The 19,002-nt window shown below is 34.8% G+C and overlaps 1 protein-coding gene across 1 annotated transcript in view; it reads right to left on the bottom strand.

Annotated features, from left to right (window-relative positions):
* The window catches only part of BBS9 (Bardet-Biedl syndrome 9), a 448,956-nt gene that overhangs the window by 344,928 nt on the left and 85,026 nt on the right, over positions 1-19,002 (bottom strand). Inside the window, exons 6-7 of the mRNA XM_082846142.1 lie at positions 8,675-8,849; positions 1,552-1,636 (exon numbers count right to left, since the gene is read on the bottom strand). Of these exons, the coding sequence (XP_082702268.1) occupies positions 1,552-1,636; positions 8,675-8,849 (260 nt within the window). The remainder of the gene's footprint in view (positions 1-1,551; positions 1,637-8,674; positions 8,850-19,002) is intronic.

Raw genomic sequence — 19,002 nt, 5'->3', positions numbered from 1 at the left:
ACACAGAAAAGGCATTTGACAAAATTCCACATCTACTCATGATAAAAACTCTCATCAAAGATGGTATAGAGAGAGCATATCTCAACATAATAAAGGCCATTTACGACAAACCCATAGCTAACATCATACTCAATGATGAAAACCCAAAAGCATTTCTGCTAAAATCAGGAACAAAACAAGGATGCCCACTCTCACACTTGTTTAACATAGTATTGGAAGCCCTAGCCACAGCAATCCAACAAGAAAAAGAGATAAAACATATCCAAATTGAAAGGGAAGAAGTAAAACTATCACTCTTTGCAGATGACATGGTATTTTATATATAGAAAACCCTAAAGTCTCCACCAAAAAACTATTGGAACTAATAAATGAATTCAGAAAGTTGCAGAATACAAGATCAATACAGACAGTCTGTTGTTTTCCTATAAATAATGAACTATCAGAAAGAGAAAGCAAGAAAACAATCTTGTTTAAAATCGCATCAAGAAGAATAAAATACCTAGGAATAAACTTAACCAAGGAGGTTAAAGACCTATGCTCTAAAAACTATAAAACATCGATGAAGGAATCTGAAAATGATACAAAGAAATAGAAAGATATCCTATTGTTAAAATGTCCATACTACCCAAAGCAATCTACAGATTTAATGTAATCCCTATTAAAATGCCCATGATATATTTCACAGAACTAGAACAAATAATCCTAAAATCTATATGGAACTACAAAAGACTCTGAATTGCCAAAGAAATCCTGAGAAAAAGAACAAAGCTGGAAGTAAGTCCCTGAGTTCAGACTACACTACAAAGCTGTTGTAATCAAAACAGCGTGGTACTGGCACAAAAACAGACACATAGATCAATGGAACAGAATAGAGAGCCCAGATATAAACCCATACACCTATGGTCAATTAATCTATGACAAAAGAGGCAAGAATATACCATGGAGAAAAGACAGTCTCTTCAGTAAGTGGTGCTGGGAAAACTGAGCAGCTACATGTGAAAGAATGAGATTAGAACATTTTGCCACACCTTATAGAAAAACATACTCAGAGTGGATTAAAGACCAGAAACAATAAAATTCAAACAATTTTTCTTCAAACTACTTTTTCAAGTTATCAAACGTCCACATTTGTCTTTGAGCTAACTTTATCTTTGTAGACTGTGAACATTTTTTCATCTTTTACTTATATATTTCATCACATGCCTATTAGTAGCAACTTTTTTGCCTATTAAAGGAATTTTTAATTTTTCTATTTTTATTTTGTTAGTTTATAATCACTTCAGTTAAAAGTGACCACATCTGGATATCTATCATTCTAGTGGTACAACTCTATAATCTGCTATATTATGACCATGACTAGGCATGTATCTCCATTGCTCAATAATAGCCAACTAAATTCTTTGATCATTGACATAACTTTAACACAGAAAAGAGAAATGGCTAAAATATATGTTTTTTAAATTTTTATTCCCAGGAATTCTTATTCTAAATGAACATCTATAATTAGATATAACATTACTAAAATTTTCATATATTTTTAAAAGGCCTTACAACTAGTCTTTTTCCAGAACCAAGTTTTTGCTGTTCAGTCTCTTGTCTTTTATCTGCATCCGTTGCAAAAGCAAGTACTTGGTATCTGTTTAAAAGATATGGAATAATTGTAAGTGACTTTATAGTTAAAAAGTGTAAATTATTTTAAACTTTAAAAACATAATCTCGGTATAGCTAAAATTTTTAAATGCACATTATCTACAAACCTTACGAATAACCATCTCCTTGATTTTAAAAATTGTAAAATTTAGTAATGAATTCATACTGAATGATACTGTGGCTTAAGACTATGTAAAACTGCAATGGTAAAGAAATTATAACCATATGTCCCAAAATTCAATGTTGGAAAAATAGCTCTGCCACATATCAAAGCATTTCCATTAGAAGTTTATGTGACAAAAACAATACTCAAGAAAGATCCAGCACCAAAACACAAAATAGAAAAAAAATACAAATAATGCAAAGCAACCAGACAACTTGTTGCAAACCCCCCAAAAAAGTAGTAGTAGAAATAGTAGAAATTATTAATAGATAATTTATGGACCCCAGAACACCTGAGTTTAATTCCCAGCTAAACCATTAACTAGTTGAGAAAATTTTTAATCACTCTGTCTTATCTATAAAATGGGAATAATAATCTCAAACTGAAGCATTGTTAAAAGAATTAAAAAATAATTTAGTGCCTAGTACAGTATCTGGTATACATTAGGTGCCAAATTATTGATTAACAGATTGACAAACACATAGACAGATACAGATTTATATATACATAGAGATAAATCACATAGTAATTTATCTGGTATGTAATAAGTTCTCAATAATGGACATTATAACTTTCTATAAGTATTTTAAAGCTTTTATTTCAATAGTAACATTTAACACAACATTGTAAATCAATTATACTTCAATAAAATAAATTTTTTAAAAGTTAAAAATTAAAAAATAGTAACATTTAGCTCAAATCATTCTTAAAAACAATTTATAAATATTCAATTTAGAAATGATTCAGACAATAAAGTTTAAATTCCCTTACTCACATTAATTTATGGTGTATTGTTAGAGTAATAATCTTACTCAAAATGAAGAAATTTTAGGCTCATAGATTCCTTTCCCTCTTTTTTTTTTTTTTTGAAGTTTCTTACTTTTATTGTTGGTGCATATCTAGTTACATAGGGGAGATAGGGAAGGCTCTCCAAAAGGTAACACTTAGCAGAGAAAAGGTATTAGAAGGTTAACAAAAACATCTCAACAAATAATTAAGCCTTTCCCTCTTATTGAATCAAAACTTCTTACATTGCTCTTTGATAGCTAAGAGGAAAATTAGTAGGTAGATATATTCAGACATCTCATATTGTCTAAAGAAAGATGTCTGATAGTGTAAACATCAGGGACCTGAATAAATAAAGGCAATGCAGAATATCTAAACAAGTACTGAAATTTACACTGGTATTCAAATGTCATATACCAACTCTTTTTTTTTTTTTGCAGTACGCGGGCCTCTCACTGTTGTGGCCTCTCCCGTTGTGGAGCACAGGCTCCGGATGCGCAGGCTCAGCGGCCATGGCTCATGGGCCTAGCCTCTCTGCGGCATGTGGGATCCTCCCAGACCGGGGCACGAACCCGTGTCCCCTGCATCGGCAGGCGGACTCTCAACCACTGCGTCACCAGGGAAGCCCATATACCAACTCTTAAAGCCTTCTATCTCAATCAGCAATACTTAATTTGTAAAAAGTCTCCAATTTTCAGTGAATGCAGAATGACTATGAATTAAGATCGATTTTGCAATGCATTCATGAAAATTACAGTTAATAAGAAAGCTTAATGTATATAAAGTTCATTCATTCAATAAACATATAGTAGGGATCTCATATAAGCATTAACAAGGGGGAAAACTACTACATGACCTATATCCACCAGGACCTTCCAAAGTAGTTGTGAAGATGCATATACAAACAAATAAGTGTAACTCAGAGTGCCCTGTGCTAATAGAAGGTATGCATATAAGTACCAAGGGAATATGATCGCAGGAACAGGTAATTGGGGTGGAGGAAATATATATGTTCTTGGTATCAGTTCAGGAGGAGAAAGCTAGGTTTTGAAAAATGAGTGAAAACTCATCATGCTGTTAAAGAGGTAAAAGGCATTATGGCAAAGCAAACAGCACATGCAAAGGCATGCAGCAGTAAAAGAGACATGAAAGGCCATGGCAGGAGTTTAGGAGAGATGCATGGCGGAGAGGAATGAGTCATGGGAAATGAGACAAAAAAGGGTAGGAGGCTGAAGATCTCAGCCTTGTAAAATCATGCTAAAAAATCCCATAGGTAGCTGCAGCAAATATCTCAACACCATCTGAGACTGACCTTCAAAATCCCTAACTCTCCAAAAAATTAGACCTCATAGTCCAACCTCCAAATAAGATTGCTTTACTCTCTCTGGTTCATGGTAACAGAAATTAGTATGCACTAGTGACTAGAACATCAGTCCAGAGCTGGTCCTGCAAATGGATCTAACCTTGGGCAATTAATTACATAGGCCATTCATTTCCTGCAGACACCAACCTACCAGAGGATGATATGGATATTAATGAGATTGTTGCTATATCCAAAGATTTTGAGCTGTTTGAAGCTTCTTATATAACTAAAAAGAGTTATTATTTCATGTGAGGCATAAGTGAACCCCTAAAGTGGCCTCATTAACATCAAAACAGCAGGCACAGACACAGCCAAAATTGACTCCTGATTTCTAAATCCAGACCAATTCTCTTCCCAGAAGACAACTCAGAAGAGTATTTTGTTACTAAACGTAACTGACAGTAAATTTAGATGATGACAAACTTACAACAGCATTTATTTTATGATTCTTCCTTAAATTCTCTTAACTGTGACCAATAATGTACATGGAAATCTGTTTCCAAAACCAAACAATTCCAAGCAGACTTGGAATTTCTGAAATAAAGAAAACACTTGGATTTTTTTTTCTTATCGCTCAAGTGTTCCGTGATATAAGCTAAAGAATAAAATTCCCTTGTTGGAACTGCTGAAAGAATAATCAGGTCCAATGTAAAAAGATTTAATGAAAGAGTGTCACATGTGTTTTTCAGAACAGAAAGGGCACTAATCACAGATACAGCAAGTCCAGGTGAACAGTGGTACTTTTTGAACCAAAAGCCACAAACGCTTAACAGGTCCTGTGGAGTACCAATGACAAACTCAACCGTATAATTTAGTGCTCCTCTGTGTCACACCGTAAAAACAGCAGCAAGTAACTAAAATATGGGTTGAGGTGTCACTGAACACAAAAGTAAACCCTCCAAAATCATTTATTTTCAAATGAAAAGTAGTTGTCATCTCAAAGTGTACCAGGAGATTTGGGAACTTTGATACTTAACCTGCAGAACTCTACTAGAATTGGAGGCTCTGGATACAGAGCATTACTACATTCATTGCAGCTATAGTTAAAGCATTCTTGATTATGCCTGGGAGAATCATTTTCATTGGAAGATGCCAATAACAAAATAGAAGGTGTCCTCATAAACTTTTCATTCCTTCATTAAGATCTTGTTAAACATCTACTTTCAGCAAGGTACAATGCTAGGCACTTCAGGGGATACAAAATCCCTGCTATCAAGGAACATTTAGCCTAGTCAAGGAGAAAAACAAGTAAATGTCATATCAGTGAAAGCATGAATAGTGCTTATGGAAAGCAGTGAAAAATTACTCTGTGAATTGAGAAGGAGTTGTTACTGACAGCTACGTCAGGCAAGATCTGAATGGGGAGCAGGGAGGCTTCCAGACCTAATTTTCATTCACAGAAAAGGAAGGAAGAGCATTTCATACAGAGTACAGCATGAGCAAAAGAGGAGAGAGAAAGAGAGAAGCTCTGAATATATATGAATAACACCAAATATTTCAGTTTGGCAAGAGCCTAAGGCTGGTGAAGAACACAATCCTCTTTTTAAAATACTATCCATTAAATTCAACAAACGGATTTTAAAATACTGATTTAAAGACTATTGTCTACTTAGCAATGTATTAATATTAGGAGCCACTGTAGGGGTACAGGGGAAATTGTATAGCAAACAGGGGAGAAAGATAAAACTCCTGGCAAGTATACTTCTTCCGGGAGCCTCCTTACATTCAACTCTTATTTAAAGGTATCACCTCTAGGCTTCTCAGTTTCCTGTGCACAGTGCTGCCATAGCCAGTATCACAATGAACTGAAGTAGCTGATTGACTTGCTACCTCCCCACTTGCTGGCATACTGCTGGAGGACAAGAGACAGGTCTTATCTGGCTTTGCATCTCTAGTGCTTTGCACAGTGTGTGGCACAGAGAAGCCTCTTGAAAAATGTTTGCTGAATGAATGACTGAACTAATGAACTGAATTACTCCTTTAGTGAACAGGTATTTAAAACAGATTCTGCTCTCAGGAACCTGATAATGTAAGACATACTCTGGAACATTTTAGCACAATACAGAAAGCAAATATGATATTGGGCAAAAATCAGTGTGTTGAGCAATAATATATCTAGGAGGTTAAAAAAAGGAGGATATTTAAACCAGTTAATTTTAAAAGTCCCTTCCAAATCTGAAAGTTCACTTAACAGAGGTAAAATGGGACTGGAGCATAAAGAGCACTGAATGTCATATGAGAAGATTTAGATTTTTTAATGGACAACAAAAATTATTCTGGCTTAAAGAGGTGTTTTAAAAGAATAGCTATGAGAAAGGCCCTTCAAAGTCTACATTAGAGGTTAAAAAAAAAAACCAAACAAACAGAAATCCAAGTGAAAAGATAAAGGTCTGAATGCCAGTGGGAATGGGAAGCAAGGGCTGAATAAGAGAAAAAAAAAAAAAGGTAGAAAGGTCACGATTTACTGACTATATAATTCTGACAAGTAAAGGAAAGAAAAAGAGAATAAAAGATGATCCAAAGTTTGTACAAATGTGGCCAAGGGAATGGCCCAAAGCCCCTCCTCTACCAAAAAAAAAAAAAACAAACAAACCTCTCACTTCAAAAGAAAAACAACATTCAAAGTATGTCCTGAATTAGAATCACCTGGGGTGTGTATTTGTGATGATTTCTAGGTCTTTTCCCCAAACCTACTAAATCAAAATCTAAGGGGTTGGGGATTAAGAACGTGCAAATGTGCATTTCATAAAAGGATGCTCAGATGATTCTTATGCACACTAAAGTTTGAGACTCATAGCCTTCTCTAGTTCCTATTTGAACATAATTGATCTGTTTTTAAAGTAATTAAACATCAATATCAAAAATGAAAATGAATTATGTCTTAAAAGCCTTTTCTATTAACTGATTATATTTTTAACTGATTATAAATAGATTTCATGAAGTCTCCAAAAACCAAACTTACAGTTTTCCTGCTTTCTCCCATCCTAAATTACACCTGTGATTACCATTTAATCTATTAAAGTTGAAAGTATATATAAATACAACATACTACTCAATGTTATAAACCCTCTTGATTGTCATCATTTCACAATAATCACATATCCCATGCATTTTTACCATTTTAAAAGATCCACATAATAAATAAAGTGTGCACTTTTTTAGTCTTAGATGGAGATGAATTTAATAGATCAGTATGTTGGAGAATTACCACAGTTAAAACAGTATGAGTTTCTGTGAGATTAAACCTTCACATTAAGGAAACCTACACATTGTTTTCTCATCCAATCACTCCTGGAGTTATTACCAAATTAATTCCTATTCCCATATTTCAAAGAGTAAGTCATGGAACATTCACATCTTTGTATCATGACCCCAGTGTAACACTGCTAGTATCACCCTACTTGGCAAGAACTGGGTGGAAAGGTGAAAAGCAGATCTTCTCAATATTGCTTAAGTTTTGGCAGGATTGAATGAATTATACAGGTATTTTTCCCAGCTTCTCATAATAATTATGATATTTTATTTATTATCAGTAGCAATGCCACAACTCACTCATCTCCTTTGGACAAGCGCCATAGGAGTTGTAGGATGAATATGACATAATGATACATTACCTCCATCAGTTAACTTCTGCTTAGTCACAAACATTCGCTTATTTTCAGAGTTTTAAATCCTCAATGCCTCAACAATAATTCTCAGAATGTAGATTGTCACTTATTAAGAGAAAACTACATTAACTTGCAATATACACAATAATAAAACTTGAAGGCAAAAATTTACATCTGTTGCCTGATGAATTTATATTTTCTTCCTGCCTTGGGAAAAATCATGTGGCCAAAAATAATACTGAAAGGCTATAATGAAGTGTTGCTTAGATGTTTAAAGTTCTAAATGCTGCCATCAGTAAGATAACAACAATAAACTTACTTAAAATATTATAATTCTCCAAGTCTATTTCTTTTCCCAGAATGGATTTCTACTTTTTTTCCCATTCTCCCTTCCAATAAAAAACACAGCCTCCAAAAACTCAAAACCATAATTTTTATTGAAATTTAGCTGATAGAGAAGAAAACGGTCTCTCTGAAACACAATTCACCAAAATCAATATGAATTTCTAGCAAAAAGTATAAGCTGTTTTCATAGGGTCATTTTCATACTTCACTTCTGTAAGCTGTTCTTTTAAAAACATTCATAAACACACTTGTATTTCTTGCCAGTATTCTTCCTATGTCATATACATTCTTTTTTTGTTATAAAATCATTCTATATATGTATTTGTACCTGGCTTTTTTTCACTCAGACTGTTTTATTATTTATAATTCAAGGAACAATCGCAATAATTATTGAGCATTTTCTATGGGGTGGTAACTTGACATACACTTAATTCTTTTAACAAATTTCTCGAAATAGATGTTATTACCTCCTTTACATTCAGGATAAGGACACTGACCATCAAACAGCTGTGAGTAGCAAAATCAGGACTCCAATCCAGGTGTGCCTCTCTCCAAATCCTTCCTCTCAATCTGTGCACTATACTGCCTTTCAAATGTTTTATGATATGTAAATGATATCCTCTAAGTCACCACAATTACATTTTATCAGAAAAACCACTCTCTTTTTCATTTGCAATATTCAAGCTCTTTGTGGATAAGAAATTATCAGCAGCATACACATAAAAACCATGATTCCAAAGATTCAAGATCCAAACTTACTTGTAACTTTCCACTTGTCGGCAGGATGAAACAGTAATGAAGGAATCTGTACGGGAACTGTAAGCAAGAGGGCCAGGTAAAAGAGAACCAGGGAGAAATCTCCCAAAAGCATAGCTCTCCTGCTCAAACACCATCAGCATTCCATCCATAGACTGGATACAAATTAAATCGCGACCTAAAGAAGAATTAGAGGAAATTAGGTAACTTATTCTTTTTATGAATGTAATGATTTTATCACTATTCACCATAAATATGTCAGTTAACTTTTTCCCCAAGGGACAAAATGGGCAATTTAAATTTTAAATCTCAAACTGATGAAGCTATAAGATTATTGTATATCACTATCTACACATTTCCCAATTTTTTCATTATTCATAATATGTCTATAGTTTTAAATACATTTATTTTCATTTATTTGAGCTAAAATCCGTAGCTCAAGAGAATACCTGAGAACAATCATGACTCTGCAAGATATCATTTTTTCCAAAATCAGAAATATAAACCGTTCTACACGATGCCTTCTCTTCTTCATAGTATGTCAGCCCCATACTTTCAAATGACTTAGACATCAGTCAAACACAGCAGACCAAATCCATAGACATGTATTAAGCACCAGTTTTATACAAATCACAGTGTTGAGCACTGTTGGGAGAGAAAATGACTAATACCGAATAACACTAGTCACTGATTGCCCTAAACTATTGATTGATTTTGAAGTGTCTTCTACTATTAGTCTGTAAACATTAACTACAAATTTCACAGTTCTTAAAATATACTGAGATGATGATAATGATGATGATTTCTATGGTACAGTATAGTATCCCTAATCTGAGAAAGATCTAGTGGCTATAACTTTTCATGTTCTGCTAGTATGATTAGTGTATCCTATAATCTATTATATAGGGAAGAACTATGTCAAAGAAAAATTAAGCTACTCATTAAGAGAATAAACAAAAGGTCAATCTTCTAATTAATTTGTCATCTCTAACCCATACTTACCATATACAGTAAGTCATGTAGTAACTATTTTATTTTACCTTGGATATCAGTGCCAATACAGTTAACCCTAAATTTTGAAATTTAAAGAATACTTTGCTCAAAAAGAAATTAACTTGCATAGAAATGGATGGTAGTCTTATTATTGTATCTGAGTATGGATATAAGGGCAATTTTTAAAAATGAAAATATGTTGCCAAAGTAGTTTTTTTAAAAAGAAAACAAACTGAGACCTTTGGGGTGCTTATTACTGCAACATACTCTATCCCATCTTAATTGATTCAACACATTTAACAACTTTAAATAGTCTCAGAGATGTTTCAGGTTGAATATTGTCTTAGCATATATTCACAAAATACACATCTGAACCACTCTGGGATCGCTAGAGAGAAAGGGATTGTTCATGTTAATGCTGTTTTGAAGAGTATCCCCTCAAAGCTCAAATTCTTTTATAAGGCATAGTAGGTTTTTCAGTCATTGTTTTAAGCTTTTTAAATCTATTCTTTATCTACTATGCTTATTAAAGTTTTGATAAAACAAGGTATGAGTTTGTATGGATGTTGTATGTATATACACGCTGTACAAGTGTATTCACAGAGATATATTCAGACAAAGAGTACCTCATCTATCCAGAATTTAACTATATAGCAATCCTCCTGTCTGTACCAAGCAAAAATGAAAAAGTATAAATATGCCTCTAAATAGTCAAAATAGATGCTGCAAAGTCTCTGTAATGAAAATCATGCAAACTTTTTACAGGTAGGATTCCCAGGTCTCACTCAGGGCATCGATTCTTATTTTAATTATGGTTCGAACAGTTGCAGTTCTCATAAACAAGTTACTGATATTCCAGGAGCTTCAGCCTCCTCGTTTATAAAATGAGTATATTTGCCTAAGAGCTCCAAAGTTAGAGATAAGATTTAATAGTCTCTAACACTGTGTAGCACACATAAAACACAATAAATCATAGCATCATTATAATGGTTATCATTACCTGCTTCCCCAGCCCAGGAAAAAGAAAATAGCAAATTAGAAAAGGTATGAAAACACTGATAGCTGTGAGCAGTGACAGCTATGCCCCAACAAAAAAGAAGACAACAGGAAATCTATAAAATATATATCAAATAATTCAAAAAAGAATAACAGGGCTCAGCTTAGAAGCAATTACTAGCCCTATATATCTCAAAAAGAGAAATGTCATATTATAATGTACTAGTAGCTATTAAATGGATTTAATACAGTTTAGCATAGTTTAGTCATTTGCAAAAACAAACTTGTGGCCGAGATGCTAACGGCTCCCCCTAAGAGCCATTCTTTCTTTTGGTACTTGAATTATCACTAGACTCATGGCCATCCAGTTAGAATAAAGCCTATATCTCCAGGCCTCTGTGACAGATACATCATATGAGTACTTTCTCGCCAATGAGATGGGAGCAGGGTGATATGTGCAACACCCAGACTTACCCTTAAAAGGACTGAGTATGCACTCCCTTCCCCTCTTCCCAGCATGATGGTAGGGCTGGAACAGCTATCTTGGCCTCAAAGATAGAAGCCACATATTGAGAACAACAGAGCTGCCTACCAGTCCTGGACCACTTTATCTCCAGGTGGTTAAATCTGACAGAAATAAACATCTTCCTTAATTAAGTTTGGTCTTTATTAAAGCAATGAAACTTATATCTTAAATAACACAGAACTTATCTGAGCATAAAGATCCATCCAGCTTTACTGACTCTTAAAATTTAATTTCACTTGATTGGATCCTGATACCAAAAAACAATCAGATATAGAAGACATTGGGACAACTGGGGAAATTGGAATGTGACTGCATGCTAGATAACATTAGGAAATTATTTTTAATTTTCTTAAGTGTAATTATGGTATTGTGATTACATATGAGAATGTTCTTATCAGGAAATGTGTTCTGCAATAGTTATGAGTGAAGTGGCATAAGATCTGTAACTTACTTTCAAATGGTTCACCAAAAAAAAACAGTGTGTGTATACATGTATATACATTTACAACTGTTGACTCTAAATGGTGGAAAAATGGACATTCATGTTACTTGTTCTGATATTTAAATTTTTTCACAATAAAAATGTAAACAAATAAAATAAAGTGTTCAAATATATTCCTTTAGTATACAAATGCACTTTTTTAACCACCAAGGAGGGAACTGAGCACTAGTAAATTGAGCAGGACTTAGGAGGAGAGCAATAAATCTAATCTTAATAAGTTAAGAATCAGAGACAGAAGAAATCCAATCAATGAAACACATGCAATGACCTTGACCTATGGGGGAGGATATTACTGTAACCAAAATATACTCTCTGTATTATTAAAGAATGTGAGGTCAAGGCATGTATACTTCCAAGCAGAAGTACAATAACATTTGAGTTCATTTCAATATGTTGAATGTCTCTGAACCACAAATCTTCCTTCCTTTAAAGACCTTAAAGAAGTTGTCCTCAAAGTGTGGTTCCCAGACCACCAGCATCAGCATTGTCTAGGAAATTCTTAGAAATGAAAATCCTAGGGTCCCACTCTATACCTATGGAATCAGAAACTATGATGATAGGGCCCAAGTCTAGGTTTTAACAAGCCCTAGAGGCTATTGGATGCATGCTAAAGTTTAAGAACTACTGCTTTCGCATGGTATGACAAAGAGCTAGAGCTTGAAGAAAACTTGAGCCCCAGAGAACACTTGGCTCCTTAGCATGATATATGAAGTCTTATTTCCTGAAACTCTAGCAATATAGGGGAGATATAACCCCACATGGGCTGCCTCTAGAGTCAGATAATCTGAGTTTGAGTCTAGTTCAACCAATTATTAGCTGTGAATTTGGGCTCAAGTTTCCTCATCTGCAAGATGGCGTACCTAACTTAGCTGTTGTGAAAATTAAATTAAGTAATGTACGGAAACTAGATCCAGCAGGTGTTAAATACTGCATCGCATTATTATTTTATAATTATTTTCTAAGTCTCATACTAAATGTTGTATTAATATTTAACTACTTGCTGTTTCCCACATACATTGTAATGGTGCATGCTTCCTTGCTTTTGTTTATGTTATTTCCTTTCCAAGAAACTTCTTACACTTTTCTTCCCCTGGGATAGTGAACATTTGCTGGATGCCTCCTGGTCATCCATTGCCCTCTCCTCCCATCTTTAGCCATGAGGCTTGAATGAGACTGACTTCGTTCTAAGCTTGAGAGTAGGTAGGCCCTGACTTATATAAACTAATTAGTATCCCACTAGTCACAGTGATTAGTTAAGGGATGGTTATAATTTACAGCCAATGAAAGAAACTAAATCCCTAAACTGAGCTGAAACTAAAGAAAAACTTACTCTTCCCCCTGGGGAGTAATATGTGAGGAGGATAAGGTCTGGAATCACAGAAGCCATTAGGCTTTTACAAGGGTGTAGTTAAGAGAGGGCCATGGAAGACACTGTTTCAGCCAGTGCATCAAGCCGCACTTGGAGCCAAACCTATCCATGGACTTTATAGGCAATAAATTCTCATAAATATTGAAGCTGAGTTGGCTCTCTGTCCCTGAATCAAGTGCATCAACCCATTTGTCCTCTGAGAGACATCACAGACTGAAGCTCATGTCTTCCCAGAAATCTTCTCTTTCCCTTCAATTACCCTCCATCTGTGATCCCACAGAGCCCCATCCTTACCTTGATCTTACAACTAATCACTGATTGAAATTATCTGTTTTTGTGTCTCTCATTATCCCTAGCTTAAACTCAACGGCAAGAAGGTATATCTTATTCATCTTTGTAAATCCAACAATTAGAAAATGCCTGGCACATAGGAGACACATTAATAAATGTCTGTTGAGCTGAAGTAAGCTAGGCAAAATACTTTATTCATCTGCAGCTCAGATTGGCTGAGACTTTATTATATGCAATTCACATACTGCATTTTAAGTACATGAAAAATGCTTTATTTATTACAATCCTAGCCACTGACGATTAGAAAAATGTAGGGATCAATCCAAAACATTACTCAAAAATAAATAAATAAATCCTTCAAATCACTGTATTGGAAGCCACTTCAGAATACATACCAAAGGCTCCCCTTACTGATAATGAGAACAGAAAGAACAGTCCAGAGAAGCCATGAAAGTTTTGTAGTTCTAATAGAACAGAGCCAACAGGAAGACTTCATAAAAGCGATGGGATTTCAGGAGCTATTTAAATGACCTAGCCATGAACCATACACTCAAAGAGTCTTTACCACATGCTCAGTATTATATTAGGAGCTGTAAGAAATATAGAACAACAGCAAATAACTACTACTGCCACTGACTGAGCACCTGTTATATTCCCGCCTTTGTGCTAAACACTTATGTAGCATATAGCTATAATCTTTAATAACAATAGTCCCATTTTACACGAGAAGACTGAAACCCACAGAGCTTAAATAATTTGTCTAATGTCAAAGAATTAAAAAATGACAGCTAGTACTCAAGTCAGAATCTGACTCCATTTTACTGCACTGGATCCATTTTTTTTAAGTAACGTAAGTTAACATATAAAATCTAAATGATGTGAAACTGACAAAGCACTATAGAAAATCAAAGAGCCTCATTACAGTGAGCTTCCTGGGAAAGGTTTCATGGTAGAGGTAGGATGTATCCTACCTCTCAGTTGAGAAGGATACCTAGACTGAGAAGGATAAGTAGAATGAAAAGAGATCAAAGGTAAAAGCAGAGGAAATTTCTGCGAGAGAAAAAGAACATATTAGAAAAAGATACAGAGGCAATTAGATTTGATCCAATGCAATGGATCAAGTTCTACCAACAGGGTATGAAATGTAAAAGCAACAGATTGAAAAGATGACAATAGCTAAGTGATGTTCCCTCAAAAATTATGTCTAAATAATACAGGGAAAAAAATATCTTTTAAAGTTGAAATAACTAGGAAGGGTGGAGATTTCATCAGAATTTAAAATCTGGATGTTTATCTCATTAATCATAACCATGATGACAGAAAAATAAGCATTGTGATTTGAAATACTATTTGAAAGGTCTAGGAACAAACTGACAAAGGACCTACCAAAATCATTTTGAAAGAACTTTGGAAATCAGTATTTTTCATTTTCAAAGGCAATGAAAAAATTTTGTGCCTGTGGGGATGGGTGGGTGGAGGCAGGAAAGTTCCATTATGGCAGCCTCATGAGATGAATATTTATTAAGAAGTGTGTCTCATTTCCTGGTGTTAACATATCATATAGACAAAGCTTTAACATGATGCATAAATTGGTAATCAATTACATGTTGAACTGACTGCTAGATTAACACTTTTCTTTACTAAATTATAGTCTGTTCACTAAAATGGTCTGTAGCAGTGTGTGTGTGTGTGTGTGTGTGTGTGTGTGTGTGTGTGTGTCCCTGTGCTCAGTTCTTTCCACCATGCATAACCCAGAGCATTTTCCATCATTCATTATTATAGCAACAAGGGCCCCATGGAGGGTAGTTCTGAATACCATTTCCTCCATTTCTCTGCTGTCTTTTTCTTCCTCTGGAATCTATGTAGCAGAGTAAGTGGAGAAGAAGACTACCATTACTCAGCATGCTACATGTTTTCTGAATCTCTCTATACTCGTATTTCTTTTACACATTGAGTAAAAATACAAGTGAAGAAATGCAAACGTGACCTGTGGCCAAGCATACACTGCAGTTCAGCATACAGCTGTCAAAAATACTTGGTCTTTCTCCAAGTCTGAAAAACACATGAAAAACAGCTGTACAGGTAGTCAAAAAGGCAGACAGGAAACATCAAGAGACTTATACATAAGAACAGAAGAGTCCAAAAGTCTGTGGAACTTCCACTCGTTTTATGCATGCACTTCATGTACAGAAAAAGGTTTTGTTGTTGTTGTTACAGAAAAACTGAAACACTAACTTATTAATCTTTATTGCAAACTTAACTCAAAAATGATACAACATGTTTGCTATGAGCAGAGACACAAAAACGTTCAGAGTAGGATTTCAACAGATATTGCCTTAAAAACAATGGTAGATGGATTTCTAGAGCTTGCAGGATAGTAAACTTGCCACTAAATATCATTTTGTGCCTTTTCATTCATATCATTATAGAAATAAAACTATCACCATTGTTTTGAGATACATGCTACTATTTGGCTATGCTTAAAAATTAATAATTGGTAATTAATTGAATAAAAGAATAGCTAGCTTCTTTCTTATTACTCTCTCCCTCATATTCTTTTTTATTTGAGCATTTGAAAAGTAATTAGTGTCTAATAATAATGCAATATTCAAGTAGATTCGAAGTTTAAAACCTTAGTTATAAATAAATAACATTTATTTAAAGCCCTAAGAAAACAGAGGAAATCAACAAATAGGATACATGTGTTGAGCTAATATTTTTAAATATGTAACACAGAAAAATTACACAAATTCTCAACTATTATTCAAGTGTTATGCCAATAAATAATTCATGAGACTAATTAAGACTGAGGAAAATAAAAATTGGGTCTACATACTAACTCTTCCTATGAACTTGACTTTTGACATTTTAATGTTCTCATTTTAATAGGAATTTTAATAGCCTCACAAAGACCACTAGTGTGTGTTCCACTAAGCTATTTATCACTATTTTCCCCCCTAAACTGTTAACAAGGTTAATAACATATTATACAGAAATTACAACCATTCATTAAATTAGCATTACATGTGATAGATTCAATATTAATGCAATGCTAGAGTTTAAAAGAAGGCCCTAAACATTATATTATCACTTGCATCCACAAAATACTGGGTGAATTACTTTGTCAGATGTAATGATCATGAAAGATTTGATAACATTCTCCAGAATTCACATTCTTTCAACAAATTCCACAAACATTTGCTGTACCTAGTATATGCTAGGAGAGACAGTCGCTACCCTCAGAAAGTTCAGTGAATACGGGAGTTATAACAATGTAAGAGAACAGAGGCATACAAAGGCTATGGAAGCATGATTAATCGTATCTCGAAGGATGAAGAAAAGCTTCAAAACAGAAATAACACTTGGGTTTTGCAGGCTGAGAAAGAGTTTGCCAAACGTTCAGAGAAGCAAAAGCAGAAAGCCCACCATTCAGAGACCTGGATTATAGGATTATAAGAAAGCTCTGTTTGAAGAGGAATAAGAGCAGTAAACTCTGAGGGAGGGCATTGAGTGGAGGGAGATACTGCTGATGAAGATGGCAGGCATGCTCATCAGAACTGATGGCAAAGCCACAACTTAAGTCCACATTTGCTGCAACCTTATTTTAGCCCTGAAAGCTCTATTAAATTTCCTCATCTGTACAGCAGTCATATGAGGAGAAGATTGTAATGATGCTACTGTAAGGATAAAATACAATAAAAATGCATATTGGCTGGTACCTAATAAGCATTCAATAAATGGTAAGTGTTTGAGATTACTGGATTACCTCTTTCCTTACAGACCAAATTATGTGAAAAACTTAAAATTGAGAGGAAAAAAAATCCTTCAGACCAAAAAGGACAAAATTTAATGTGGGAAGGAGCACACACCAAATCAGAAATTCACACTTTTTGCCAAAGCAAAGGATTTTTAAGACTTCAAGAACTATGGAAAATCTCTCAAAACCTAGGTCTGTGTGAACTGCTGTCTATGCAAGACGATTTTCTGTCCATTTTAAGTATACTTTCCTCAAAACAGCAATTTCTCTAACATGATAACTATTGAAGAAATCTCTAAAGAAGTACATTATGGGTGTGTCAGAAAGCTCTATTTGGGAATGAGCTGTCTCTGCCTCTGTACCCTGCCCCAACACACACATAACCATTTTCTTCCCCTACCCCCCACCCTGACTCTCTTTTATTGACGTTTTTTGCAGGATGACCCTGAGTGACATACGAAAGACAAGATAGATGATATCATACAGCAGAGCCCATTATTTATTAGTATTCCTTTCTTCTCTCTCATCCAAAAGGAAAATTCTTAAAGGGTGAGTATAATGTCGGAGATATATTTTTTTAAATAACTGGTTTCAAAGTGAGGTAAACTTCTCAAGGTAATAACCAGCCATGATAAGAAATCCAGAAAACTCTCCCCAAAAAATAATTTAAAAAAGAAAGAAAATTTAAATACCTCTTCATTTTGTACAAACATTCTTCATTTGCAATATTAACAGTCCGATAAAGCAATAACACCAAAAGCTAAATATTTGCTTTTTATATATTGTTAACTCTCAATCCTAAAATCGTCATTGTATCAAAAGAAGCAGGTTTTCCCTGGTGGCGCAGTGGTTGAGAGTCCGCCTGCCAATGCAGGGGACACGGATTCGTGCCCCGGTCCGGGAGGATCCCAAATGCCGCGGAGCGGCTGGGCCCGTGAGCCAGGGCCGCTGGGCCTGCGAGTCCGGAGCCTGCGCGTCCGGAGCCTGTGCTCCGCAACGGGAGAGGCCCGCATACCGGGGGAAAAACAAAAAGGAATAAGAAAAAACTATAGTCTACACTGAATTCACTACAACCAATTAAATTAGGTTGTGAAAAAAATAACTAAAGCCAGGAAATTCTCAGCTGAGGTTCAACTTCATCTAAACTCATACAATTTTAAAAGACAAATCAAAATGAACTTGGGATAATGACAACAATGACTTTAAGTTTCCTGAACTGTCAATTCTTATCACAAAGTTTGATGTGCCATTGTTTGGTCTGTTAAATGTCCTTGGATTCTTCTAAAAGAAGCAGTTAAAATACCATATCTTGAATAAAAGTCATGAAAACAAATATACCAAAGTAATCATCCTAATATACAGATGGAATCACATTATCAACCCACTCAAAAACTTCAAAGGTACGCCAGTGTCTCCAGAAATAAGTAGAAATTAATAAGCAGGATATCCAAAGAACTCTTCAGTGTATCCGCTAAATGAACTTTGACTACTCCTTCTCATCCAGTCCCAACCACCAAATACTTCAGGTAACATAAGCTTGCCCTAAATGCCCTTATGCATTTGTTACTCTAGTTCAATTTACCTCAGATATCATTCCCTCACCTTAACCTCATAAAATCCCTCTACATATCTTCCATCCCCAGCACCCAACCACTTTGAAGCTTTCTCCAGTCCCCTTTAGGCATAAAAAGCACACTCTTCCTCTATTCTTTCTTAGTACATTCTGCATCACTGCCTATTAGTACTGACAATATTTTTCCTGGTGATACAGCTAAATTTGGCATATTTCTCTCCCCTCCTCAACTTCCATAAATGAAGCATAAAATCCTTGAAGGTAAGTCGATTTTGTTTTCATGGTCTGGCTCACAGCATTGAGTATAGTCCCTTACATGTCAGT

Source organism: Leucopleurus acutus (genome assembly GCF_964270905.1).
Source record: "Leucopleurus acutus genome assembly, chromosome: 9".
Classification (NCBI taxonomy): Eukaryota; Metazoa; Chordata; class Mammalia; order Artiodactyla; family Delphinidae; genus Leucopleurus; species Leucopleurus acutus.
Note: the sequence above shows the minus strand (reverse complement) of the source record. Positions and strands in the feature narration are given on the sequence as shown.